Genomic DNA, 26,707 nt, shown 5'->3' with positions numbered 1-26,707 from the left:
ATTATCAGTGTGAGCCACCACACCCTGCCCAGAACTTATCTTTTAATATATGCTCAAGTTATTTCACCTCTCTGAAGCTCAGTTTTCTTGCCTATAAAATAGAGAGAATCCAGGCCCGGTTTTTGTGAGGATCAAATAGGATAATATATCTTAGGTGTCCGGCACGTAGTAAATACTTATTAAACATTTCTTCCTTCCCTCCTCTCTCATCCCATCTCCTCCAAAGGAAAGGTCCCATGTTTTAGAGACACAATCTCCTCCAGCTTGTTCGGAATGTCTGAAATCATTGAGCAGATTTTGAGCAGCCCGCTCTTCTCCTGGGCTTCATGCCTCACAGGTTGCTTGGCAACTCTTCTGCCATCTGCTTGCTTGCTTTCACTGACCACCTTCTAGACTGGAACATCAGACTGCTCCAGGCCTCATTTATAAACCCACCTCCTACAGCAGAGGCTGACTTCAGAATCCATCAAGGCACATAAATAATTCAGCAGCCAAGACAAATTCTGAGCAAGTCAAAACGACTTCCTAAGAGTTTTAGAAATCCACTGCTGATGGGCTGACTTCAGAGGAGATTTCAGCAGAGGCCTGTTAGGGTCGTAGAGATTGAGCGTTGTAGGTTTAACAAGGCTCTAATTAATGGCTTTTAAGCATCAGATCCTGATGAAAGTTTTCATCAAGTTTGGCAGCAGGAATCAGAATTGAAATGAAAAAGAAAAAAAAAGGACATAATATCTGTTGAGGGCCCAGAGTATGACATTCACTGGGCCAGATAATTTACATGTGTCTTTTCAATTAATCTATGTAGGTTGGTGCTAAAGTAATTGTGGTAATCGCAAAAAGTAATGGCGAAAACTGTGATTACTTTTAAACAAACCTAATAACAATTCTACAAAGTGAATGTTTTTATGCTTAGCCTTATTTTACAGATGGGGCTAACTTCATATGTAGGGGTAATATAATAGAACTCCACCTGGCCGGGCGCGGTGGCTCACGCCTGTAATCCCAGCACTTTGGGAGGCCGAGGCGGGCGGATCACGAGGTCAGGAGATCGAGACCATCCTTGCTAACACAGTGAAACCCCGTCTCTACTAAAAATACAAAAAATTAGCCGGGCGAGATGGCGGGCGCCTGTAGTCCCAGATACTCGGGAGGCTGAGGCAGGAGAATGGCATGAACCCGGGAGGCTGAGCTTGCAGTGAGCCGAGATCGCGCCACTGCACTCCAGCCTGGGCGACAGCGAGACTCTGCCTCAAAAAAAAAAAAAAAAAAAGAACTCCACCTTTTTCTAGCTGTGTGACCTTCAGTAAGTTACTGAACCTGAGTCTCAGTTACCTTATCCATGACATGGGGAGAGTTTTGTTTGGAGATTAAATGACATTATGAACCAAAAACCCTTCACAGCACTCTTGAGCACTTAACCCTTCTTAAGCACTTAGGAAATGTCATTGGTTATGATTTTTACTATTATCGGTATTACTGCCAGAAGTCATTGAGCTAAAAAGTGAGAGTGCTGGGTCCAAAGTTAAAAGAGTAGAATCATACCTTGTTTAGAAAAAAAAGCTGGTAATATGCTTTTACTCAATGTTTTTGCAGCATTTCCTATATGCCTGGCACGATACTAGGCATTGGAAAAACAGAACAAATAAGACTATTCTGTTGAGGGGCTTATAGGCTAGTAGTGTGTGGCAGACTACATTATTTGTCCATATAATAATCTTCCCCCTTTCTTTCCCCTTCCTTGCCATGGTCTGTTGATGGCATTTATTTGTCTTCCCTATTGATGTTGAACTTGGCTGTGTGACTTGCTTTCGCCAAGGGAATGTGAGAGGACTTTTTGCAAGCAAAGGCTTTTGATGTGTTTATGTGCTTTGGCTTGCCCTCTTGCGCTTCTACCACTTGCTACAAGAAAAGCCTGTGCTGGGTACCCACAGGTCCCAGAATGAGAGACGTGGAGCAGTCTGGACCCCACCCCAGAGTGTGGAATGCAACTGGCTCAGCCAAACCCAGCTGAAAGCAGCTGAACAGCAGCGAAGCTGAGCAGGAAATAACTCACTGCTGTAGCCATCGAGATTTAGAGTTGTTTGTTACACAGCATTATCGCAGGAACATCTGCCTAATACACAAAGTGAGATGGAAAGGAAAGCCAATTAGTATGTACAGTGGTCGTCCCTTATCTGAGGGGGATACCTTCCAAGATGCCCACTGGATGTCTGAAAGCTTGGCTAGTACAACCCCTATAGACACTATGTTTTTTCCTATGTGTATGTACACACCTGTGATAAGGCTTAATTTATAAATCAGGCATAATAAGAGGTTAACAACAATCACTAGTAATAAAATAGAACAATTATAACAATGTACTAGCATCACTGCTCTTGAGCTTTGGGGCCATTATGAGGTAAGAATAAGGCTATGTACTTGAAAACAAGCACTGTGACAGTTGATCTGATAATCGAGACAGCTACTAGTGACTAATGGGCAGGTAGGGACTACAGCGCCGATACTCTGGACAAGGGGATGATTCACATCCCAGGAGGGACAGAGGAGGATGGCACAAGATTTCATCATGCTACTCACAACGACAAAGAATTTAAAACTTATGAATTGTTTATTTCTGTAATTTTCCATTTAATATTTTCAGGACTTCCTTGGTTCACCTTGGGTAACTAAAACCTTGGAAAGCAAAACCACAGAAAAAAAGGGACTGCTGTCTAGGGGTATTTCCAGTACTTTGCTAGAAGTCTGCAGAAGCGCAGAGAAAGGCACAGGGGAGGAAAGGATCATATTGCTCCAGTAATCCCCCCTTTTCTCCTTCATTACCATTAGTGAATCACTCCTATCAACACATAAATGTGCTGCAATTTTTATCATGAACAAAAATCTTTATTTTAACCCCACATTCTCCATTTTTCTACACCCCTTTATAGCAAACTCCTCAAATACTCTATAACCATTGTTACTAATTTCTCAACTTCCCTATTCCTCTTGAATTCTCTCCAATCAGGCTTTTACACCAACTAATCCACTAAAAAAGCTGATCAGAGTCACTAGTGATCTCCATGTTACTAAAACAATAGCCAGTTCTCAGTCTTCATCTGTTCAACTTCTCAGCAGCATTAGAGCTAATGAATCACTCCCTCTTCTTGAAACATTGTCTTATCTTGGCTTCAGCAATAGGACATACTCCTACTGACCGCTGACCACTCCTTCTCATCTCCTTGGCTAGTTAACATTCTCAACTCCCATCCTTCACACAGGAATGCCCCAGAGCGTTAGCCTCAGTCTGTTTCTATTCTTTTGCAAAAATTCCCTTGGGATCTCACTCAATTCCATGATTTAATGAATTTTCTATTTGCTAATGACTCCCAAATTTATATGACCAGGCTGGACCTGCCACCTGAACGCCATACTCATGTGTTCTGTTGCTTACCAATATCTCTACTTTGATATTGAACCTGCAGCTCAAATTTAATTCTGGATTTTTCCTTTAATACCTGCTCTTCCCACAATATTCCTCATCTCATTTCACAGGAACTCCTTTCTTTCAATTGCTAACGTCAAAAATTTCAGAATCAACAAATAAGCACACAAAAGGACGCCCAACATCTGTAATCATTAGGGAAATGCAGCTCAAAACCACAATGAGATAGCACTTCATGCTCATTAGGATGGCTATCATCACAAAAAGAGAAATGTTGGTGAGGATGTGGAAAAATTGGAGCCCCTGTACATTGCTGGTGGGAATGTAAAATGGTGTAGCCACTGTGGAAAACAGCATGCTGGTTTCTCAAAAAATTAAACATAGGGCCGGGCGCGGTGGCTCACATCTATAATCCCAGCACTTTGGGAGGCTGAGGCGGGCAGCTCATGAGGTCAGGAGTTCGAGACCATCCTGGCCAACATGGTGAAACCCCGTCTCTACTAAAAATGCAAAAATTAGCTGGGCTTGCTGGTGCACCCCTGTGTTCCCAGCTGCTCGAGAGGCTGAGGCAGAAGAATCACTTGAACCAGGGAGTTGGAGGTTGCAGTGAGCTGAGATCAAGCCACTGCACTCCAGCCTGGTGACAGAGCAAGACTTCATCTAAAAAAAAAAAAAAAACAAAAAAAACAACAAAACAAAGAAAAGAAAAAAAGAAAAAGAAATTAAACATAGAATTTCATATGATCCAGTAATTCCATTTGCTTGTCTTTCTCTCTAAAATATAAATTACATGCAGGTAAAAAAGTTCGTCTGCAGAGTTCACTACCAGATCCCCTAAGAGTGGCTGGCTCATGGAAAGGACCCTAATATTTGTTGAATGAATAAAAAATCTCGGCCGGGCGCGGTGGCTCATGCCTGTAATCCCAGCACTTTGGGAGGCCGAGGCGGGCGGATCACGAGGTCAGGAGATCGAGACCATCCTGGCTAACACAGTGAAACCCTGTCTCTACTAAACACAAAAAATTAGCCGGGCGTAGTGGCGGGCGCCTGTAGTCCCAGCTACTGAGGAGGCTGAGGCAGGAGAATGGCGTGAACCTGGGGGGCGGAGCTTGCAGTGAGCCGAGATTGCGCCACTGCACTCCAGGCTGGGCGACAGAGAAAGACTCTGTCTCAAAAAAAAAAAAAAAAAAAAAAAAAAAAAAATCTCTTCACCCTAGCAGAAAGGGCATCCGAGTGCAGAGGATACCCAAGTTGGGTTTGGAAAGGTGACCAAATGTCACCCAGGTGGACAGGAAGGGGAAGAAAATACTGATAAGGCAAGTACCATGAGCAGGAAGTAGCGCAAAGGCATGGCATAGAGGCAAGACATGCAAGGGCCGTCCTCCGGGGCAGAACTGGGGTGAAGGGCATTGGCAGGGAAGAGGAGCGCACCATGACCTGACGCTGGACAGGTAGGCAGGGGTCAGACCCTCACAAGTCCAGCATCCATGTTAGCGAGTGCTGACTTTGTCCTGTTTGCTAGCACGTGGTGATCATGCAGACTTCCAGGCCCTGCCCCAGACAGCCTGATGTGGAGAGTCTGGGGGAGGTCCCGAGATATGCATTTTTAACATTCCCTTGCAATGGGCCTGAGATCTGAAAGCCAGATGGATGCATACTTTGGAGATCTGTGGTATGTGTTCCATGCGGGAAGTTTCTCTCACAAGATTCAGCCTCTTGGGAGCTAGTGGGGAATAACACTGCATCTCATAACTGCATCTCTGGAATCGTTGCAGAGAGCAGTCTGGATGAGATGTGGGCAGGAAGAAGAGTTAAGGAAGGGGCCAGGGAAGGGAGTTTGGGCTAGAAAGCTGTCCAGGAGGAGGAGTGGCAGGGCCAGTGACTCGCTGGGTGTTGAGAGGGGAAGATGGAAGAGTCCAGAGGATTCTGCAGCTTGTGTGACCGAGGTTTTATGGCTATCCCACTTCTACTGGGAAGCAGAGCTTCCTGGGATCACGGGACACCAAAAGGCCACAGTCACTGCTCTTGACTCACATCCCTGCACACAGAGCGGAGCTGCAGTGTTCTGGGGACCAAGTCGGAAAAGAGGACTAACTAAACCGCCAGAAGGAAGCCCCGGATCCGGGTGCTGAGAGGCCTGGGGAGAGCAGAGGTCGTGTGGTTGCCGTCCCTTCCTTTAAGAAAACAGGCTCAAACAGGTCCCCAACAAAGCTGGGCTCCTTCCAGCAAATGAGCTTGGAATGGATTTCTAGATAGATCCAAAACGCTAATTAAAATCTCATCATTGCTCATCAGAGAGCTGTTGCTAGGCGCCTAGCTGCACATGGCATTGAACTGTGAGACATCAGCTTCTGAGTAATTGAAACCCAACTGTTCTCCAAACCAATTTAGGCTGAGACTTAGCTGAAAGACGAGGGTGGGCTCCCAGGGAGGTTCTTAATGAGAGCCCCACCGTCTACAGGCCCAGTCCAACCCTCACAAGAACACAGGCCTGGACTCTTTCCCAGGGAGTCTCCCCACTGCATAAGATGGGGGTCTGGAAAGGGATCATCTTGTTTATTTCAAATCTCGAATGACTTGCTTAGAGTTTTTTGAAAAGCGCCCTTGGTTGGCCAACCTGGTTAATAAACATGTGTATGTGTGAATGATTTTTTTATGAATAAAAACAATACAAAGACATCTTAACACTTTTCACAGGAAATATTATGAGAGAGAATTAATCCAAGTGGGAGCATCAAACCCTATAACCATGCATACAAATGGAATTGCGAAAATTCAAACGCAGACAGAGCAGCTCTTCAAGTCTACCTGTTCAGATGCCGATTTTACATATTTAAATCCTGAAAGCAGCTTTTGTGTGCAGATCTAAATAGACACGCATATCCATTTTTCCATATGAATGGTATAACAATGTGTGCTACCGTTATTTTTACATAGCACTTTCCAGTTCACCAAGCAACTTTACAGGGTAAACCCCGCAGCATAATAAATATAAATATATTGAATGCTTGTTCTAAATGAATTTTTACTTTTGCCACTATTCTCAGCAGAGAAAAATCTCTTTAAATATTTTCTAGTTCATTTGTTGTAGCTTCTGCAAAATCCTCAAATAAACAGTATGCTTCAAGTTATATATTATTGTCCAAACAACACCATCACAAAACCCAAATATCCATTTATGATACTCAGGTCACCTTTGCCAATTGTCTTCCCAGCAATGGCTGAATTTCTGTGCTCTGACTGCACGTGGCCTAGAGTGTAGCAGCAGGTAGTTTTGCTAATGATTCTGTTGAATTCTCAGTTTACGGGTTATGGGTCAGATGCTGCTCACTTAACCTGCACATGAGAAATGGAAGGGCCACACTGGGTCAAGTCCACGGCCAGCCCATCTCTTGTCTCTGACTTATGCTCTTAGTAGCATCTGTATATAGTCCATGACAGTCTGCCAGGCCAGGTAGAAAAGGGACATACAATAGAGGAGTCCTAGGAAGGGTGGTCTGGAGGAAATGATTCCAGAAATGTCTAGGCAGGACAGGGAGCAAGCTTGCCCTCCGCTTTGCACGGCCAAATGTCTTACTGTTGCTGTGATGTTCATTCCCAGCATTCCCAGAAGAACTTTATGCAAGGTCGAATTCAAGAGCTCATTTCTGAAAGGGTAGAGTGCCTGCCACCACGTGACCTCTTTTGTTCGTGCCCTGTGGTTCCCTGTCTGCTGGATGGAAGCTTCGGGTAGCACGTCATCACATCCGGGGCAGCAAGACTCTCTTAAACAAGGTACAGTCTTGTTCCAAGTTTGTTTCAGAATCACACATGCCACCACTATACAATTTATCCATGTAATCAAAAACCACTTGTACCTCTGAAGCTAATGAAATTTTTTAAAAAGAGGGAGGCAAAAAAACAAACAAAATCATGCACACACACACACACACATACACACATACATTCTTACATAGACATGCATATGTATCAACAAAGGAAAGGGTCAAGAATACACCAAAACATGACTGTGGTTATCTTTAGATGGTAAGATTATGGGTGATCAATTTTTCTTCTTCTTTTTGTTTTTATGCATTCCCTAATTTTTCTATGATGCACATGCACTTCAATTACCATCGAGTTGTATTTTTTAAGGCTAAAGGTTATACCATCAAAATACTCTCCATCAGTTAATCCACAAGTACATAAGCCCGGGACACAGCCCCGAGAGGAGAAACAGATCCTGACAAGGAAGGGCCAAGTCCTGAGGCCTCCCTTGGTTGATTTGGCTCTGGCTGTGCTGTGTCCACCTGGCTGGTGAGAAACCAAAATTGGTCTGTTTTAGTCTGAGCAACCCAATTACAGTAAATGTGTTGTCTCTTCCACCAGGAAACTTGGTTCCATGGAGGAAAAGAGTTTAAGAGAGTCTTGCTGCTGCTGATGTAACGAGGTGCTACCATCCAGCAGGCAGGGAACCACACGGCACAAATGACAGAGGCCCTGTAGTTGCAGGCACTCTGCGCTTGCAGAAATGAGCTCCTGAATTCAACCTTGCATAAAGCTCTTCTGAGAATGAACGTCACAACAACAGTAAGAAGATTTGGCTTTGTAAAGTGGAGGGCAAGCTTGCTCTCTGTCCTGCCTAAAGATTTCTGGAATCATTTCCTCCAGACCACCGTTCCTAGGACTCCTGTATTCTATGTCCCTTCTCTCCCTGGCCTGGCTAGAGTGTTCTTTCTAAATTGAAGGGCTAACTACAAGACAGTCTTGCTTAATACTCTGTGGAGGCTCTTCATCCACCCCAGGAGTGGCTCTCAATCTCTATCTGCCCCCACATACTTGAGGGTAGGGCCTGGTCTCTGGGGGACTCACCGCTGCAGAGCCTGCTGGCTTTGTGAGGCAGGGTCATGACTTAGTGACCTTTGTGTCCCAATGGCAAACATAGGGTCAGGCAATGTGCAGGCACACAGCAGGTCCTCAGGGACAGGAACTAGCAGGGACTGTTTGTTACTCAGTATTGTATCCTCACCACCAAGCAGAACCCTGGTCCAGGGTTCAACAGATGGTAAGTGAATGAGTGAATAAATGGTGAAAAAATGAATTAAGAATTCTGTATGACAGAGAGGGGACACCATTTAGATGTGTTATGTGCAAGTGGATTTACGCAGTGCTGCCTGGGAAAAAGAGGCATGTAATTATTATCCCCACTTAGCCAATTTAAGAAGTGCAATTTTTCTCATCCCAGATACCAGCGTCAAAAAGTAATAGAAAGTACTCTTTCACAAACATCTAGTAGCACCAAATATGTGTCAGGTCCTGAATCCAGGGCTGTTTTCATTCAGTTCAAATCTGGTAGCTGTCTTTAGGGTCACACACACTCCTATTAGCACATTTGAAGGTGAGGGTCTGGGAAATTGCCAGTGTGGGTTGGATAAGTGTAAAGGCATCTCCATTTTCACTAACAGTGACAGTCTCCATTTTTCTTGGCTGAGTTCCCTCAGCCAGTTGTATAACGTCTGTCAGTACTGGAAGGCAGAAAGTGGCATTTAGTACATATTCCTGAAAGTCTTTCCTTGCCTTTTTAAAAAGAAAGGCCCAGGGGTTGTGGCATAATGCCCTCTCAGCATGGCTTAGTCAGATCCTTCTTGTCCAGTGAAAATCTGTGAGATTCCTTTAAAAATCATTATGTTTCACCAACCAAATCCCATATATGTACGGATTTACTAACTAAAACTCTTCTTCTTTTTTTTTTTGAGACAGAGTCTTGCTCTGTCGCCCAGGCTGGAGTGCAGTAGCGTGATCTCTGCTCACTGTAAGTTCTGCCTCCCAGATTCACGCCATTCTCCTGCCTCAGCCTCCCGAGTAGCTGGGACTACAGGCGCCAGCCACCATGCCCAGCTAATTTTTTCGTATTTTCAGTAGAGATGGGGTTTCACTGTGTTAGCCAGGATGGTCTCAATCTCCTGACCTCGTGATCTGCCCGCCTCGGCCTCCCAAAGTGCTAGGATTATGGGCATGAGCCACTGCACCCGGCCCAGTAATCAAAACTCTTCTATATACAAAACCAGATTCCCAAATCCACTAGCTTGGGTTAAAGGAAATTTATTGGCTCATATACCTGAAAAGCCCAAAGCCAGGGCTAGCTCCAGACGTGAGCTCTTAAATGATGTCTTTTTGTTTTCTTTTGTTTTGGTTTTTTTGAGACAGAGTTTCTCCCTTGTTGCCCAGGCTGGAGTGCCATGGTGTGATCTCAGCTCACTGCAACCTCTGCTTCCCAGGTTCAAGTGACTCTTGTGCCTCAGCCTCCTGAGTAGCTGGGATTACATGCATGCGCCACCACGCTTGGCTAATTTTTGTATTTTTAGTAGAGACGGGGTTTCACCATGTTGGTCAGGCTGGTCTCGAACTCTTGACCTCAGGTGATCCACTTGCCTTGGCCTCCCAAAATGTTGGGGTTACAGGCGTGAGCCACTGTGCCCGGCCAAATGATGTCATTTTGACTCTACCTTTCCCCATCCCATAGTTTTTGCTTTCCTCTGAGTTGGCTTTATTCCTTGGCAGGCTCTTGACAAAGTAGCCACAGGCAGCTTCAGGATTTTATTTTCCCAGCTTAGCCTGCCCCAGAAAAGAGAGCTCCTCTTTGTCAACAGTCCCAACAAAAGCTCCAAAGCTAACTCTATTGATCTGGCTAGTGTCATGGATCTAACGCTGATGGATCCCTGTGGCCAATGGGATAGAATATTCTGATTGGCTAATTTCAGGTTGCATGGGATCCAGGAGAATGGGGTTGACCAGCCTCAATCACACGGAATGAAGACTGAGTCAGGGTACCTGCTCAATATCTCAAAGGAAATTAGAAACCTGGTGCCAGGACACACATAGATTCTGTGTCAGTAAGAACAGATACATGCCACAGCCAACATTCCTGGCTCTTCTAAGTAGATTCAGTATGACTCACTGAACACCAACTTCAGAACTGGAGGAGACAGAACAAAAGATTAGGACTCGGTCCCTACTCTCACACAGGACATGAGAAGGACGTGTACACACACAGGGTCATGTGAAACCTCCAGGCAGAAATATGGCACAGGATGAAGTCTCTGCAGGACACCAGAGGAGGCACCAGGCCAGCCAACAAGAGACCTGAGTCTCAAGACCCAGCTCTGTCCCTCTCAAGCAGTGTGACCTTAGGCAAGTCCTACAGTCTCTCTGAGAAAACTAAGTTTCCTTTCCTAATGTATTAGTCTGTTCTCACACTGCTATAAAGATACTAGCTGAGACTGGGTAATTTATAAACAAAAGAGGTTTAATTGACTCACAGTTCCACATGGCTGGGGAGGCCTCAGGAAACTTACAATCATGGCGGAAGGGGAAGGGGAAGCAGGCAACTTCTTCATAAGGTGGCAGGGGAGAGAGTGAGTTCAGGGGAAATTGCCACTTTTAAATCATCAGATCTTGGGAGAACTCCTTCATTTTGAGACCAACAGAACTCATGAGAACTCACAATCATGAGAACAGCATGGGAAAGACCACCCCCAAGATCGAACCACTTCCCACCAAGTCCTTCCCTTGACATATGGGGATTACAATTCGAGATGAGATTTGGGTGGGGACACAGAGCTGAAACATATCGCCTAATAAATGAAATGGTCAAACTAACCTGATATTTCCCAAAGGGAATGAAAGTGACAAAGTGTCAAATAAGCTTGGGGAGTGTTTGGTTAGCTCTGTTATAAAGACATTTGCTTGACTGTCTTTACCCCAGCAGTTGGCCATCGAGTTCTTATTTAAAAAAAAAAAAATTACAATGAATCCAGGCACGATGGCTCATACTTGTAATTCCAGCACTTTCAAAGGCTGAGGTGGGAGGATCACTTAAATCTAGGGGTTTGAGACCAGACTGAATAATAAAGTGAGATGCTGTCTCTACAAAATTAAAAAAAAAATTAGCCAGGAATGATGGTCACGATGATGATGACAATGACGAAGGTGATGACGATGAAGATGAAGATGAAGATGAGGATAGTGTTGCTGATGGAAGAGGATCAGGGCCAACATTGCATATCCATCCACAAGCACACCTGTAGTCCCAGCTACTCAGGAGGCTGAGATGGGAGGATTACTAGAGCCTAGGAGGTTGAGGCTGCAGTGAGCTATGATCATGCCAGGGCACTCCAGCCCAGGTGACAGAGCGAGACCTTGTCTCTTAAAAAAAAATTACAATGAAAATTAACATGCCTCAGAACATATTTTGGATAGTGCTGGACCAGGAGATCTTTACCTTTTGACCGCTGTGAGTTAAAGTATCAACAGCACACGAGAACAAATCCTAGGAGAGCTTAGGGCTTGCAGACTCCGTCTCTCGGGGCAGTCAGTGTAGGTGCTGCAGTGAAAGCAGGTGTCCTGAGGGGTGGAGAGGATGGGAACTAAGGGGCAGTAGGAAGGAAGAGTGCTGTAGAAATTGAGCCCAGGTGTGGAGCAGGGGCAAATGCTGCCCGTGGAGAGTTGAGAGAAATGCTGGTGTCAGAGGTGGTATCTCAGCATGTTAGTAGTAACCTCTGGGTGATGGGATTATGGTGGATTTAAATTTTTTAAAAAAAATTTTCATTTTTTTCATTTTCTTATTTCCTACAATGAATTATTACTGGTTCAATTAAAATGATCAAAGGAAATTTTAAAAATATTTTTTAAACCCAGACATGATACGAACCAATCTGTAGCTTCTTCTATGTCCAATATTGTATTTTATTAAAAGGGAAAGATTTTCAGTTAATGGTAACTTTCAATGCTTCTTCCCTAGACCGCTGTCATTGGCATTTTTTTCATAGTCAAAAAGCAAATCTAAGGATGACAAATATGAAAAAGAAAGCCTTCTCTATCCAACCTTTCATTTTTCCTCATTGCTCCCTATCTCATTTCAGGTGTTCCGGCTCCTGAGAGGATGCTGAATGTGCAAGACCACAAGTGCAAGGAACGCCATGCTCAATCACTCTGCAAATGACATTACAACCGGAATAAATGCAAAGGCAGCAAGTCTCTTTAGGACATATACCTATGCACAGTGCCAAACTCATCCTGTGGCCAACAGATGTACAGAGAATCCCAGAGTGCTTTATTAAGGATGGGTGACTGTTCATAGTTGGTTTCCTAAACCTGGGAAGCTCAGCAAACCAGTTTTACAAAAACATCAATAGATGATGATGGTGGTGATGATCTTGAAAACAGTGTTAATGATTATATCAGAAACTAATACTTCTGAGGGTTTACAAGGTGGCAGGCACTGAAGCAACATCTTTCTATACCGTCTCTCATGTGATTCTTCCAAGCATCCCATCAGGTAAGTCTCATTATTGCCCCAGTTTTACAGATAGACAAACCAAGGTGTGGTGAAGCTGGGGTAATAAGCCTGAGGTTACGGGGCTGGGAAACAACAGAACTAGGATTCTGTTCTGTCTGACTCCACAGCCTGTGTTCTTAACCACTGTGTAAGCCATTTAAAGAAAATAGGAGTGCCACTTAAGTAAAAATGAATCCTAATTCTGTGATTGGTAGGGACTTAATTAAATAATGAATCTTGATCGTAAATCAATCTTAAGTAAAAATGAATTTGAATTATGTGATTCGTAAGGTTCAGGTTAAGCTGTTATTAAAAAAAACTCTCCAAAGTACAGAGGGTTAAATAAGGTGGAAATGTATTCTTCTGTTGGGACAGCAGTCTCAAGGCCAGTGGTGGTCAGAAATGGATGGAAGGCTCTAGTCTGTGACCACTCAGCCTTCATCAGTTCTTAACCTACGACTTCTGTTATCTGGGCCCAAGTCAGCTGTCCTTGTTGTCAAAATTCTCATGTGGTAAGGAGGGGAAATACAGGAGATACAGGGTAAGTAGCTTGTGCTTAGGTTGGGGATGAACTAGAGGGTGCATTCATCCCCTCATCTCACCTCTCTGTTGCCTGCACTTACTCCCATAGCCACACCTGGCCACACGGAGGCTGGGAAATGAAGCCTCTAGCTGGGCTGCCACGTGCCCGGAAAACTCATGGATGGTTCAATTATTGAAAGGAAAAAGGGGAGACCGAGCGCAGTGGCTCACGCCTGTAATCCTAGCACTTGGGAGGCCGAGGTGGGCAGATCGGCTAAGGTCAGGACTTCGAGACCAGCCTGGACAACATGGTGAAACCCCATCTCTACTAAAAATACAAACATTAGCTGGGTGTGGTGGCAGGAACCTGTAATCCCAGCTACTCGGGAAGCTGAGGCAGGAGACTCACTTGAACACTTGAACCCGGGGGCCGAGGTTGCAGTGAGCCGAGATCCTGCCATTGCACTCCAGCCTGGGCGACAAGAGCGAGATTTAGCTGTTTCCTCCATGCCAGTACCTCAGGACATTAAAATTAGAGCTTGCCTTTTACCAAATTTATACCAGCTGTGTTATGGACAAACAAGGAAGATGAGGCTCAGAGAGTTTAAGAGATCTTGTCAATGTCCCTCATCTCATTAGGCAGAACTGAATCTAGAGCCTGTTCCATGATTTTCAGTACAGTGTTCTTTTTTTTTTTTTCTAAATTGAGTTCTCATATTAAATTGGAAAGGAAAGCATGAAATTTCTAAGTTGTGCCAGATAAACACAATTACCTTTAAAAAATGATACCTGATTTTAACATTGCTCAGATGTTAAAAAGAGGTTCAAAAGGAGCCAATAAATGTCAAAAAGAAAAATAAACATATTCATAGAATTTTAAGATTGTAAGCAAGATATCACCAGCATCACCTTCCTCATTCTGTAATAAGGCAGCTTTGGCTCCAGAAGTTGAGTTGACTGATTTATCTTTCGATTTTCAGTATTCCTCCCCAAAACCTCAAAGTCCCTCATGAGAAGGACAAAGTATCTCCCAACACCCTAACATTGGAGTCCATGAGACTCCCAGGAAACCCCACTCTATCTTCTTGAGCATTATCTCTAAGATCTGTTACTCTCTGATCTGGCTCACATTCAGAAAACAGTGAGTTGCAACCAACCAACTTCCATTTATAGAGGTACCATGCTAGGTTCTGAGGAACGCGAAGATACAGGGGCCATGGTTCCTGCCTCTGGGAGCTTACAATTTAGCAACAAACAGACAAAAACAACCATGAAATGATACAAAATGACATAACAGCTGGATATAGAGTGTCAGCTATTTTATTTATTTTCCTAGAGAGCCTAATATTCCACATATCATCTGTAATAGACCCTGACCCTTGGTCACAGGGTTGAGCATCTTAGACTGGGCTGATGATAGAACTCCATCCCTCTGACCAAAGTGATTGACATAGGATGGGCATGTGACTCAAGCCAAGCCAAGCAGTCCTTCTTGGGAATTTATGCACTGGGATGGGAGAGAATCTCTCTCTTGCTTGTTAGGTCTGAGGGTTGGACGGGTATGAATTCAGTGACCAGTGGCCCTGCTCTCCATCACATGGAAAAAGCTTCCTATTAGTAGGAAAGGGTGACCCTGCCAAGCAGATCAATGCAGAGATACGAGCTGGAGAGAGAGTTAAAGATATCTGCCTGACAGCAACAAATGTCCAGATCCTGTATCATCATCATTATCATCAGAATAAACATTTTGAATGTTTATGCCAGGAATGGTACCTACATACAATGTAGGCACTTAATAGCATCTCACTGAAGGATGATAAAAACAGTAATATTCATAAAAGTATAATGTCATTATCCTCCTTTTTTCTTTGGAGAACAAGGAGGACCAATAATTTGCCACACAGCTAATGAGAGAACTGGGCCATGAACCCAAATCTGTCTGACTCTAAAAAAAAATCTTAATTCTTTCTACTGCAACAGATAGTCCTGTGCTATAGTTTGGATGCTTGTCCCCTCCAAATCTCATTTTGAAATTTGACCCCAATGTTGGAGGTGGGGCCTAATGGGGGGTGTTTGGGTCATGGGGGTGGATCACTCATGAATAGATTAATACCCCAGGTGGCAGGTGCAGTGAGTGAGTTCTCACTCTATTATAGTTTCTGTGATGGGTCCTTGTTAAAAAGCGTCAGCCCCTCTCTTCTCACTCTAGTTTCCTCTCTCGCCATGTGATCTTTGCACACGCCAGCTCCCCTCAGCCTCCACCATGAGTAGAAGCAGCCTGAGGCTTTTACCAGATGCCCAGTCTTCCACCCAGCAGAATTATGAGCCAAATAAACCTTTTTTCTTTACAAATTACCCAGTCTCAGATATTCCTTTATAGAAGTACAAAATGAATTAACACACCCTGTGCCTGCAAGGCACCATCCTCTGAATGAAGGTAGCAGCTTGACTCTCCTGCATAGAATTAGGATTCAGTTATTCGCCTCACTTGACCCACAAGGTGGATTTGATTCTGGACAGCTTCTCCTCTGTGTTGATTCCTGGCAGCCTCCTTCCCCAGTCTGACCTCCCCTCCTCAACCACCATGGGCGGATCCCTTTCCAGGCAGAAGAATCTCAAGTCTTGTCCCCAGTACAACTGTCCCACAGTGGACATCAGAATCTGCCTCTGCTGTTCCCACCTCTGTCCAGAGTAGAAAACTTCCACTTGTGACACCTACACAACATCTCCACAGGTGTTCATTATTCGAGGTTCTTGGGAGAGGCGACGTTAGCCAGGCAGAATCTGGGTGAAGAGTTCTAAGCCAGGGCAGCATGGGAGAGCAGAAAAATAACAAGAGCCTGGCTGGCTCCCTACACCATATGTCATACCAACTTTTTTTTTTTTTTTTTAGATGGTTTCACTGTGCCTCCCAGGCTGGAGTACAGTGGCGCCATCTTGGCTCATCAGCAACCTTTGCCTCCCAGGTTCAAGTGATTCTCCTGCCTCAGCCTCCTGAGTAGCTGGGGCTACAGGCACCCGCCACGATGTTCAGCTAATTTTTGTATTTTTAGTAGAGATGGGGTTCCGCCATGTTGGCCAGGCTGGTCTCGAACTCCTGACCTTAAGTGATCCACCTGCCTCAGCCTCCCAAAGTGCTGGGATTACAGGCGCAAGCCACCGCACACAGCCTGTCGCAACTTTTAACTGTCTACATCTGGACTTCTTTTATCTAAGAGAGGAATACACTTCTAATTTGTTTAAATTGCTATTATTTTGGATTTTCTGTTAAACGTTAAACCTAACCCTAAGTCATAAAAAGTCCCTCTTCCTTGTTCACTTTTGCATCTTCCGCACCTTGCATAGTGTCTGGCACAAAACAGGCACTCATAAAAAATGTCTGGCAGCTGGGCATCGTGGCTCACGCCTATAATTCTAGCACTTTGGGAGGCCGAGGTGGGCGGATCGCATGAGGCCGGGAGTTGGAGACCAGCCTGGCCAATATAGCAAAGCCACGTCTCTACTAAAAATACAAAAATTAGCTGGGTGTGGTAGCGGGTGCCTGTAATCCCAGCTACTCGGGAGGCTGAGGCACAAGAATTGCTTGAACTGGGGAGGCAGAGGTTGCAGTGAGCTGAGATCACGCCACTGCACTCCAGCCTGGGCGACAGAGTAAGACCCTGTCTCAAAAAAAAAAAAAAAAAAAAAAATTCTGTGGAGTCATAAGCAAATAGGTGTATGTTAAATGGTTCACACCACAACAATAATGTAAAATAAATATTTTGCACACATATATCAAACATATGTTGATATCTGTAATTCAGGAAGTACTTTGGGGAAAGCTAGGGATGTTTCACTATAGCTTTTAAGACCTAGTTGAGCTGCTCTTTACACTCTTCATTTCTTGAAATAAAATACATAATCTTGCCCTTGGAAGAGAGCTGCTGTCAGGTGGTCGTCACCGTTCAGGTCACGACAGACAGAAAAGGAAGAGTGGCAGTTGCCCAGCTGGAAAATGGCTGGGAGAGATGTTTGAGTGGTTTTGGGATTATACTTATCTAATATTTATAAACGCTAACCATCATCAGAAGCCAACCTCCAGGCCCCCAGGTGCTTTGTATCATAAAGCCTCATGGGAGACTTATGTTTTATGTCATGTCTTTCTTTTTCCATCACAACAGGTTTCACTGTCAGCTCTACTTGCAAAGCAAGCTGCACAGCCTTACTGTCTCTTTGTCCCGGACTTTTGTAGCCAAGGGGAATGAATAGCCAACTCATTACTTTTCTTAAAAAATATACCTACCACCAGTTTCTTAGTAAGGAGAAAGCAGTTACCCTTAGGAAATGGAATATATTTCTGCTTATGCACACATCTCTCTTTTGTTCAATCGTTTAGCAAATATTTATTGAGTGCCTGCCATGTGCCAGGCACTGTTCTCAGTATTAGGAATATAACATGCTTTAAACACACCTGGGTTCTTGTGGGCATCAAGCCAACATTCTAGTGGGAGGATCTGACAAACATTAAATGAGTAGAATAAACAATTTGTTAGTGATATGTGCTCAAAGAAAAGAATAAAGCAAGGAAGGGATATTTGGGGGATGGAGTTACAATTTTACACAAGGTGGTCAAGAAAGGCTTCACTGAGAAAGTGACATGTGAGTGAAGATTTGACAAAAATGAAAGAGTAAGCAATGAGGTATTACAGGAAAGTGCAGTCCCACCCAGCGTTCAAGAGCAAAGTCCTGGCCAGGCGCGGTGGCTCACACCTGTAATCCCAGCACTTTGGGAGGCTGAGGCAGGTGGATCACCTGAGGTCAGGAGTTTGAGACCAGCCTGGCCAACATGATGAAACCCCATCTCTACTAAAAATACAGATAATTAGTTGGGCGTGGTGGTGCATGCCTGTAATCCCAGCTACTCGGGAGGCTGAGACATGAGAATCGCTTGAACCCAGGAGGCGGAGGTTTCGGTGAGCCGAGATTGCACCACTGCACTCCAGCTTGGGCAACAGAGCAAGACTCCATCTCAAAAACAAAACAAAACAAGAAAATGCAAAGTCCTAGGCAACATGGACTGGACATGGACATAAACCCGGAGGACACTGTCCTGGGTTAAATAGCCCACTCACAGAAAGACAAAGACCACATTATGCCACTTTTATGAAGTATCTAAAATAGTGTGTTCATATAATTAAAGAGTGGAATGGTGGTTATTAGAGGCTGGGGCAAGTGGGAGATGGGGAGTTTCTAATCAACAGGTTTACTCTCAATAGAAGTTAGTAACAGTTACAATAAGAGTTACTAATCAATAGAAGTTTCAGCCAACAAACATAATTAACTTCTAGAGATCTGCTGTACCACACTGTACCTATAGTCAACAATAATATATTGGACACTTAAAAATTTACCAAGAGGGTCGATCTCATGTTAAGTGTTCTCACTACAATAAAATATACACACATATATATATATGTATATTTTATTGTAGTGAGATAAATTGGTATATATATATATAATTTAAAGAGGCCGGCCAAGGTGGTTCATGTCTGTAATTGCAGCACTTTGGGAGGCCAAGACAGGAGGATCACTTGAAGTCAGGAGTTTGAGACCAGCCTGGGCAACACAGCAAGACCACCATCTCTACAAAAAATTTAAAAAATCAGCCAAGAGGCTGAGGTGAGAGGATTGCTCGAGCTCAGGAGGTTGAGGCTGCAGGGAGCCACGATCACACCACTGCACTCCAACCTGAGTGGCAGAGCAGTGGTAACAGAAGGGCTGGGTTCCCAGCTAAACCCCACCCTTAAGCCTGGAACCACGGCCCTGAGTGAAAACGGCTGACCCCATTTTTCCGCGCAAATGTTGCCTTTTTGGCCTGCCTCACCCTGCCCCTATCCTGTGCCTATAACAGATTTCAGCTGGTAGAGCAACACAGGCGGCTGCGCATTGAGGTTACAAGCAGCTGAGCCACGATCAGAGAAGCAACTGAGCATCAAAGACTACAGATAGATGCAGCTAACTTCAGACAGTGCGCCTTCAGGGAAAGATCACCTTCCCATCCCGCTGGCAGCCTCCCTTTCTGCTGAGGGCTACCCATCACTCAATAAAGTCTTCCACATGCGTCACCTTTCAAACAGTTCATGTGACCTGATTCTTCCTGGATGCCGGACAAGAACCTGGGTGCCAAGAGGGCAAGAACCTGTGTGCCAAGAGGACAGGGGCTGCCACTCTGACCCACCACTGAGCTGATTGGCACTTGACCATCCCCGGACAGCAGAGCTCAAAAAGCATTGGTTATACATGCTTGGAGCTGCTGTGGAGCCCCACAGAGCTTGCTCCTGCCAGAGAGGAGTGACTGGCCATTCCAGCATCCATTTATTCCAGTTCCCACACTTACTGTCTTGCATGCTTCCTCCTGTGAGGAGTGGCCAGCAGCAGGCTGAGTGAAATGGGCCACTCCAGTTCCTGGCCGCAAAAGAGGTCAAGAGAACTATCCTGTCTCATCGAGAGTCTGCCCACCCCCACCAAAAAAAAAAGAGCAAAGTATGAGAGGTGTAAGGATCTATGTGGGTTGATGGATCCACGAGGCCAGAGTGGCTGGGATGGGGGCGGGGAGAGAGCTCGTGGAAAGAGGGATGGCATCAGTGGTGGAGGCCCCTGTCAGCCACTGAAGAATTTTGGTTCACTCCTAATGAAATGAGAAGACCTGGAGAGTTTTGAGCAGGGTGCCCGAGCTGATTCACCTTTTATAAAGGTCACTCTGGCTGCTGTGTTGAGAGCAGGTGGAAGCAGGGAGACTAGTCAGGGAGATCAGTGAGGAGACATTTATTTTCCAGGTCCCCAGGCACCATCTCTCACCAGCCATTTTGCTCTCTCCCTCTTCACTCCTGCGGTGATCTTCCTCCCCAGCCACTTCAGAACCAAGAATCGTCTTGTGCTCCCTCTGTCCTCATCCAAATGTGTTTTTAAATTCTTTCACCACACTAGTCAACAACAGATACTCTTGTAAGCAGATTCATACCCAATAAAAGCCAAGTGAAGAACAGCAGTTTCTAGAGTCTGCGTAGGGCAGTAGAAGAGGACTATTTTCTCCTCACTGGTTTAGTCAACACTTCTCCTGGTCTTACCCAAGTGTGCTAGTTTTCTATTGCTGATAAACAACCACTAACTTGACCACTTAAAACACGTTCTGTATGTCAGCAGTCTAGGTACGGCAGGGCTGGGGTCTTCACTCAGGGTCTCAAGGACCAAAGGAAATCATGGTGTTGGCCCAGCTGAGTTCTCATCTGAAGGCTCTGGGGAAAAGTCCGTTTCCAAGCTAATTCAGGTTATGGGCCTAATTCAGTTCCCTGTGGTTATTAGACTGCTGTCAGGGGACTGCTCTCAGCTCCAGAGGCTACCTGCTTTGACTCCCTCACTAATATTTGGTCACATTTCACATCTTTCTGATTTTTCTATGCCTGATCTCTAGACTCAGTTTGAAGGCCTTGTGTAATTAAGCCAGATCTGCTTGGCTCATCTCCCTATCTTAAAGTCAATTTATTTGGGGTCTTAATTACAACTGCAAAGTCCCTTCACAGCAATACCTAGATTAGTGCTTGACTGAATAACTGGGAGAAGGTGCAATAGACCAGGGGCTGTGAATTATGAGCCATCCTAGAAATCTGCCTACTACACCAAGAAAAAGGGAGCACATTGACCCATCTGGGGAAGTGCCTGGAGTAGAAGAGCTGAAGGCGCCAGGCAGGCCTTGGGGGCTGGGACTAGGATTCAATGTGCCATGAGTCATTCATTCTCTCTCTCTCTCTCTCTCTCTGTCTCTCTCTCTCTCTCTCTCTCTCACACACACACACCACACACATGCATGCATGCACACACCACAGACACACACACACACCTTTCTCCATTCACCTCTCATCTCTGCTGGTCTTCATTCTGCAGAGTTGCTCCTCCCATGTAACAAGAAAGCCACATGCCTGCAATCCCAGCTACTCAGGAGGCTGAGGCAGGAGAATCGCTTGAATCTGGGAGGTGGAAGTTGCAGTGAGCCAAGATCGTGCCATTGCACTCCAGCCTGGGGGACAGAGCGAGACTCCATCTCAAAAAAAAAAAAAAAAAAAAAAAGCCACCAACTGCCCTAATTCCTGCTATCACAGTTTTGCTTTTCCAGTAAAAAGATAATGTCTTCCTCCTAATGCTTGACTATCAACCTAGAGAAAGAGTGCGATAAAGCCAGCTTGGGTCTGGGATGGGAAGTAGAGTGCCGAGATTGAGAGGCAGCTGGAAGAGGCGAAGAGTTGTCTTCTAAAGGAGGCGGTAGGACGCATGTCGGGTAAGAAGATGCACAGAGCCACTGGGACCTCTTCAGCCGGAGCTGCTGCTTTTTCCTCAAAGTCCTTACAGCCCTTCTGCATCACTCTCCTTCCTCTTCTGACCTGCTTAGTGGTCCTGCCTTCTCTAACCCTCAGGGGGCTGGCATCTAGCTCTAGCAGCCACAAGATAAAGTCCAAACCTATAAACTTGGGGCCACGGGATGGGGCCAGGCATTGGAGAGAGAATGCCTTGCAGAATAATCTAGAAAGAATTCTGGAGTAGATTTTAGTCCTTGCTCTGCTACTAACCGTGATCATGAACATGTTGCGGTGGCCATGGAGGTTGGCCGCTCAGACCTCCCTTAGAGAGAACCTGATGTGGGGAGTATAGTTGGGTGACAGCTTCTACCTTTCACACCTTTGGATTTGCTGTGATATTCACAACAAAACTTGATTTCCCCCTGCTGCTCACCAAGCTGCTTCTAGCCAACTACGAAGTGCATTGTAGGTATTGCGGCTGGGCTATTTCTGCCCAGCATAAGACTCCTCAAATGTTCAATCTTTGCTCAGGGATGCCTCACTGGCCTGGCCAAGACCCTTTCATGGCTGTATCTCAGTCTGAGGGTTCTCCTGTCCACCCCCTTCCTTCCGTCTCCTTTCACATATGCAGACCTGCACCTCCATCAATAGATGCATCCCGCCTACTCCTGTTCCCTCCCCCATCACCTTTCACAGACATTTCTCCCAATAGATCTCTTGTATATCTAAATTCTTCTTGGTTTCTGATTTTCAGAGGACCCAGACTGACACACAGGTTAATCCTCCTTCTCTCATCTGTAGCATCAATGACACTCGACTGGATTTCTGGCGTCCCTTCTAGCTCAAAGATCCTACCTGTTTTTGTGATTTTAGAGAGTTATCCCTGTTTGATGAAAGAAGAAAAAGATAATTGCTTATTTAGATCTCTGACCCACAACTATTTGGGCCTGTGATCTTTGGTTATGTTTAATTTTTGTCACTACAAAGAACTCTTTTTAAATTTTGAGACAGAGTCTCACTCTGTCGCCCAGACTGGAGTGCACTGGTACAATCTCAGCTCATTGCAATCTCTGCCTTCAGGGTTCAAGCGATTCTCTTGCCTCAGCCTCCTGAGTAGCTGGGATTACAGGTGGCTGCCACCATGCCTGGCTAATTTTTGTATTTTTAGTAGAGATGGGGTTTCACCATGTATGCCAGGCTGGTCTCGAGCTCCTGACCCCAGGTGATCCGCCCACCTTGGCCTCCCAAAGTGCTGGGATTACAGGCATGAGCCACTACACCTGACTGCTACAAAAAACTTTCCTGTTGGTAATATCTTATCAGGCAAGGTAAAGGATTCTGGGCAAGATTTCCTTAAGGACTGGCTGAAAACTCTACATATTATGTGAATGAACCATCACTGTTTTAGCCAATGGTTCTTCTACTTCATCATGCAGAGGAGTCCCCTGGGAATGGCTTAAAAAAGTAGATTCCTCTGGCTGAGCGCGGTGGCTCACACCTGTAATCCCAGCACTTTGGGAGGCTGAGGCGGGTGGATCACCTGGGGTCAGGAGGTCGAGACTATCCTGGCTATCATGGTGAAACCCCATCTCTACTAAAAATATAGAAAATTAGCCGGGCGTGGTGGCGGGCGCCTGTAGTCCCAGCTACTTGAGAGGCTGAGGCAGGAGAATGGTGTGGACTCGGGAGGCGGAGCTTACAGTGAGCCGAGGTGGCACCAGTGCACTCCAGCCTGGGCAACAGAGAGAGACTCCATCAAAAAAAAAAAAAAAAAAAAAAAAAAAAAAAGTAGATTCCTGACCAGGCACCGTGGCTCACGCCTGTAATCCCAGCACTTGGAGGCCGAGGTGGGCAGATCACCTGAGGTCAGGAGTTCAAGACCAGCCTAGCCAACATGGCGAAACCCCATCTCTACTAAAAATACAAAAATTAGCTGGGTATGGTGGTGCACACCTGTAATCCCAGCTACTTGGGAAGCTGAGGCAGGAGAATCGCTTGAGCCCAGGAGGCAGAGGTTGCAGTGAGCTGAGATCACTGTACTCCATACTCCAGCCTGAGTGACAGAATGAGACTCCATCTCAAAAAAAAAAAAAAAAAAAAGTAGATTCCTGGATTTGACCCATAGAGAGCTTCTTAAATTTTACAAAAATTATTTCCTGGGTATCTACAATGTGCTGTGGGGCACCATGGGAAGCCATTGATGCTGCGTGGTGGGGGGCAGTGTGAGCCAAGGTGATCTCTTTAGGTGGTGACATTTCAGCAGGTAATAAAGAATGAGAAGGAATTTGTCCCCCAGGTGGCAATGTGGTAAAGGCATTCCCAGTATGTTGAGACAACAGCTGGGCAGTTGAGGGGGGTGTGGGGTTGGCCAGCGAGGGAAGAGAAGAACATGGGAAACGGTGTGGACCTTTGGTTTAGCTCCGTTTCTGGCACGGACATTATTTTAGAGATCTGTGATATGGGTAGAGATTGGTACTTCCGATGTCTGGGGAAGAGCTCTCTTATCTAAACAAAATACAAAGTAAACAAAAAGATAAGAAAGAGTCGGCGTTGGTGGCTCACACCTGTAATCCTAGCACTTTGGGAGGCCGAGGCAGGTGAGTCACTTGAGGTCAGGAGTTTGAGACCAGCCGGGCCATCATGGTGAAATCCCGCCTCTATTAAAAATACAAAAATTAGCTGGGCATGATGGCGCATGCCTGTAATCCCAGCTACTCCAGGCTGAGGCAGGAGAATCGCTTAAACCCGGGAGGCAGAGGTTGCAGTGAGCCGAGATCGCGCCACTCCACTCCAGCCTGGGTGACAGAGAAAGACTCCGTTTGAAAAAAAAAAAAAAAAAAAAAAAAGAAAGAATCAGAAGTAGCAAATGCCATTTGTTTTTTTCTTCAATGCCCGATACTTAGAATGCTGCTCCATGGGAACCTGTCTGTGACATGGTGAGGTGTCCACTCTTGCTCTCTGAGGTGCGTGTTATACTCCAGGGCATTTCCCAGTCCCAGGAGGGAGCATCTAACTGACTTTTGGCAACCCCCCACCTGCCTTGAAAAGCTAAACTGGCCGCGAAGATCCAGATATCAGTTGGGGCATCCTCAGCTGATAGGGTTGTCCCTGTCAGAAGTGGGAATCAAGACTCTTTGGTCCACTGACAGACCTCAGAGTTGGTCAATTGTTGTCCTTGGATTTGACACATGACTTTGTCCCTTACTTTAATCCTCCTGTGTATTTTTTTTTTTTTTTTTTTAGACAGCGTCTCGCTCTGCTGCCCAGGCTAGAGTGCAGTGTTGTGGTGATCTCAGCCCATTGCACCCTTGACCTCTGGGGCTCAAGCGATACTCCGGCCTTAGCCAAGTAGCTGGGTTCACAGATTCGTACCACCACACCCAGCTAATTCTTTAATTTCTTGTAGAGACAAGGTCTTATTATATTGCCCAGGCTTGTCTTGAATTCCCTGGCCCAAGTGATCCTTCTGCCTTGGCCTCCCAAAGTGCTGGGATTACAGACATGAGCCACTGTGCCTGGCCTTCCTGTATAATTTTTTGTTTTATGTCTTAGAGATGGGGTTTTACTCATCACCCAGACATGAATGTATTGGGTGCAATCATAGCTCACTGCAGCCAAACTCCTGGGCTCAAGTGATTTTCCCAGTTTAGCCTCTGGAGTAGCTGAGACTACAGGTGCATGCCACCACACACAGCTAATTTTTTTTTTTTAAAGAGACAGGGGCTCACTATGTTGTCCGGGCTGGTCTCAAACTCCTGGTTTCAAGTGATTCTCCTGCTTCAACCTCCTGAGTAGCTGGGATTACAGGCAGAAACCACTATGCTCAGCTTAAAATATCCTTATTTATTTTTTAAAGAGTATATATGTTTTACAATTTTAAGGCATTAAGGATCCTCTGAAGTGCGTCTATAAGCCTCTTAATGTCTATGGATTCTAGTTCAGGAACCCATGGAATTATAAAAAAGGAGGCCAGAAAAGATCAGAAACAAAAGAACCAGCTGGGCACAGTGGCTCACACCTATAATCCCAGCAGTTTGGGAGGCTAGGGCAGGAGAATCACTTGAGGCCAGGAGTTCAAAACCAGCCAGGGCAGCCTAGTGAGATCTCATCTCTATTAAAAAAAGATGCTTCAGGAAAGGATTCTAGGAAAAAGGTAAAGAAAGAAAAGAAAAAACTATCAATGGAAACAGATCTAAAAATTGAATTATTAAAAACTATCAATGGAAACAGATATAAAAATTAAATTATTAAAAACTATGAATGGAAACAGATATAAAAATTGAATTATTAGTACCATCTATGTGGTCTGCATTTGTTGCCAGGTTACATAATAATATGGTGGTTGCATTACATTAAAAAACAAGGTTGTATTACCTTAAAAATAAACATGGCTGTATCATCTTGAAAAAATCAAAGCTAGAAGAACAAAATTCACCTCAATCCCCTTCAGTACAAAGGAATAGTCATACTAACACTCTGGTGTTTCTTGCCAGGTTACTTTTGTGCATATATATTTTAAGGTATTTATTTTCATAGTTAAGATCATGGTATGTATTCTATTTTATTTCCTCACTTTTAGTATTTACCATTACAATGTAAGTGTCTTTTTCCTTCATACAAATCATGCTTAACACCAATATAAAATTCCATCATGTACCTCAATCATATTTTATTGCTGTTTACACGGATGTTGGAAGTCTATTTTCAATGTTGTCTTATAAATAATGGTGTTTAGAATAAAGATCTGCATTAACGCTTTTTTTGTGTTTTGGATTTTTCCATTAGGACAGATACTCAGAAGTGGAATTTGAGGATGAAAGGGCATGAACATTTTCAGAGTCATCATACATATTGTAAAACTGCTTTTGAAAATAGTCATGCGATTTCCTATCACCACCAGCTTAAAATAGTGTCTGCTTCACTATACTCTCACCATTATTGTGTATTGTTATTCTTTAATCTTTACTGCTGGCAAAAATCATTGACTTAATTCCCATGATTCTGCTTTAATCCTATGAACTTTAATTCTCAGAGATGCCAGTAAGATATTACAAACCAGTATCACAGATACGCAAATAATGAACTAAAACATTTTACAAACATTCATAAAAGCAGTTT

At 44.7% G+C, this 26,707-nt stretch overlaps 2 protein-coding genes across 4 annotated transcripts in view; one reads left to right on the top strand and one right to left on the bottom strand.

Moving 5' to 3' along the window:
* Positions 1–12,352, top strand: part of MED28 (mediator complex subunit 28) — a 125,461-nt gene extending 113,109 nt beyond the window's left edge. Inside the window, exon 5 of the mRNA XM_058430017.1 lies at positions 12,322–12,352. Coding sequence (XP_058286000.1) covers positions 12,322–12,337 — 16 coding nt within the window. The 3' untranslated portion in view covers positions 12,338–12,352. The remainder of the gene's footprint in view (positions 1–12,321) is intronic.
* The window catches only part of FAM184B (family with sequence similarity 184 member B), a 172,879-nt gene that overhangs the window by 98,421 nt on the left and 47,751 nt on the right, over positions 1–26,707 (bottom strand). The gene's annotated exons all lie outside the window — the stretch shown is intronic.

The sequence above is a fragment of the Hylobates moloch genome, unplaced genomic scaffold (assembly GCF_009828535.3).
Source record: "Hylobates moloch isolate HMO894 unplaced genomic scaffold, HMol_V3 SCAFFOLD_17, whole genome shotgun sequence".
NCBI lineage: Eukaryota > Metazoa > Chordata > Mammalia > Primates > Hylobatidae > Hylobates > Hylobates moloch.
Note: the sequence above shows the minus strand (reverse complement) of the source record. Positions and strands in the feature narration are given on the sequence as shown.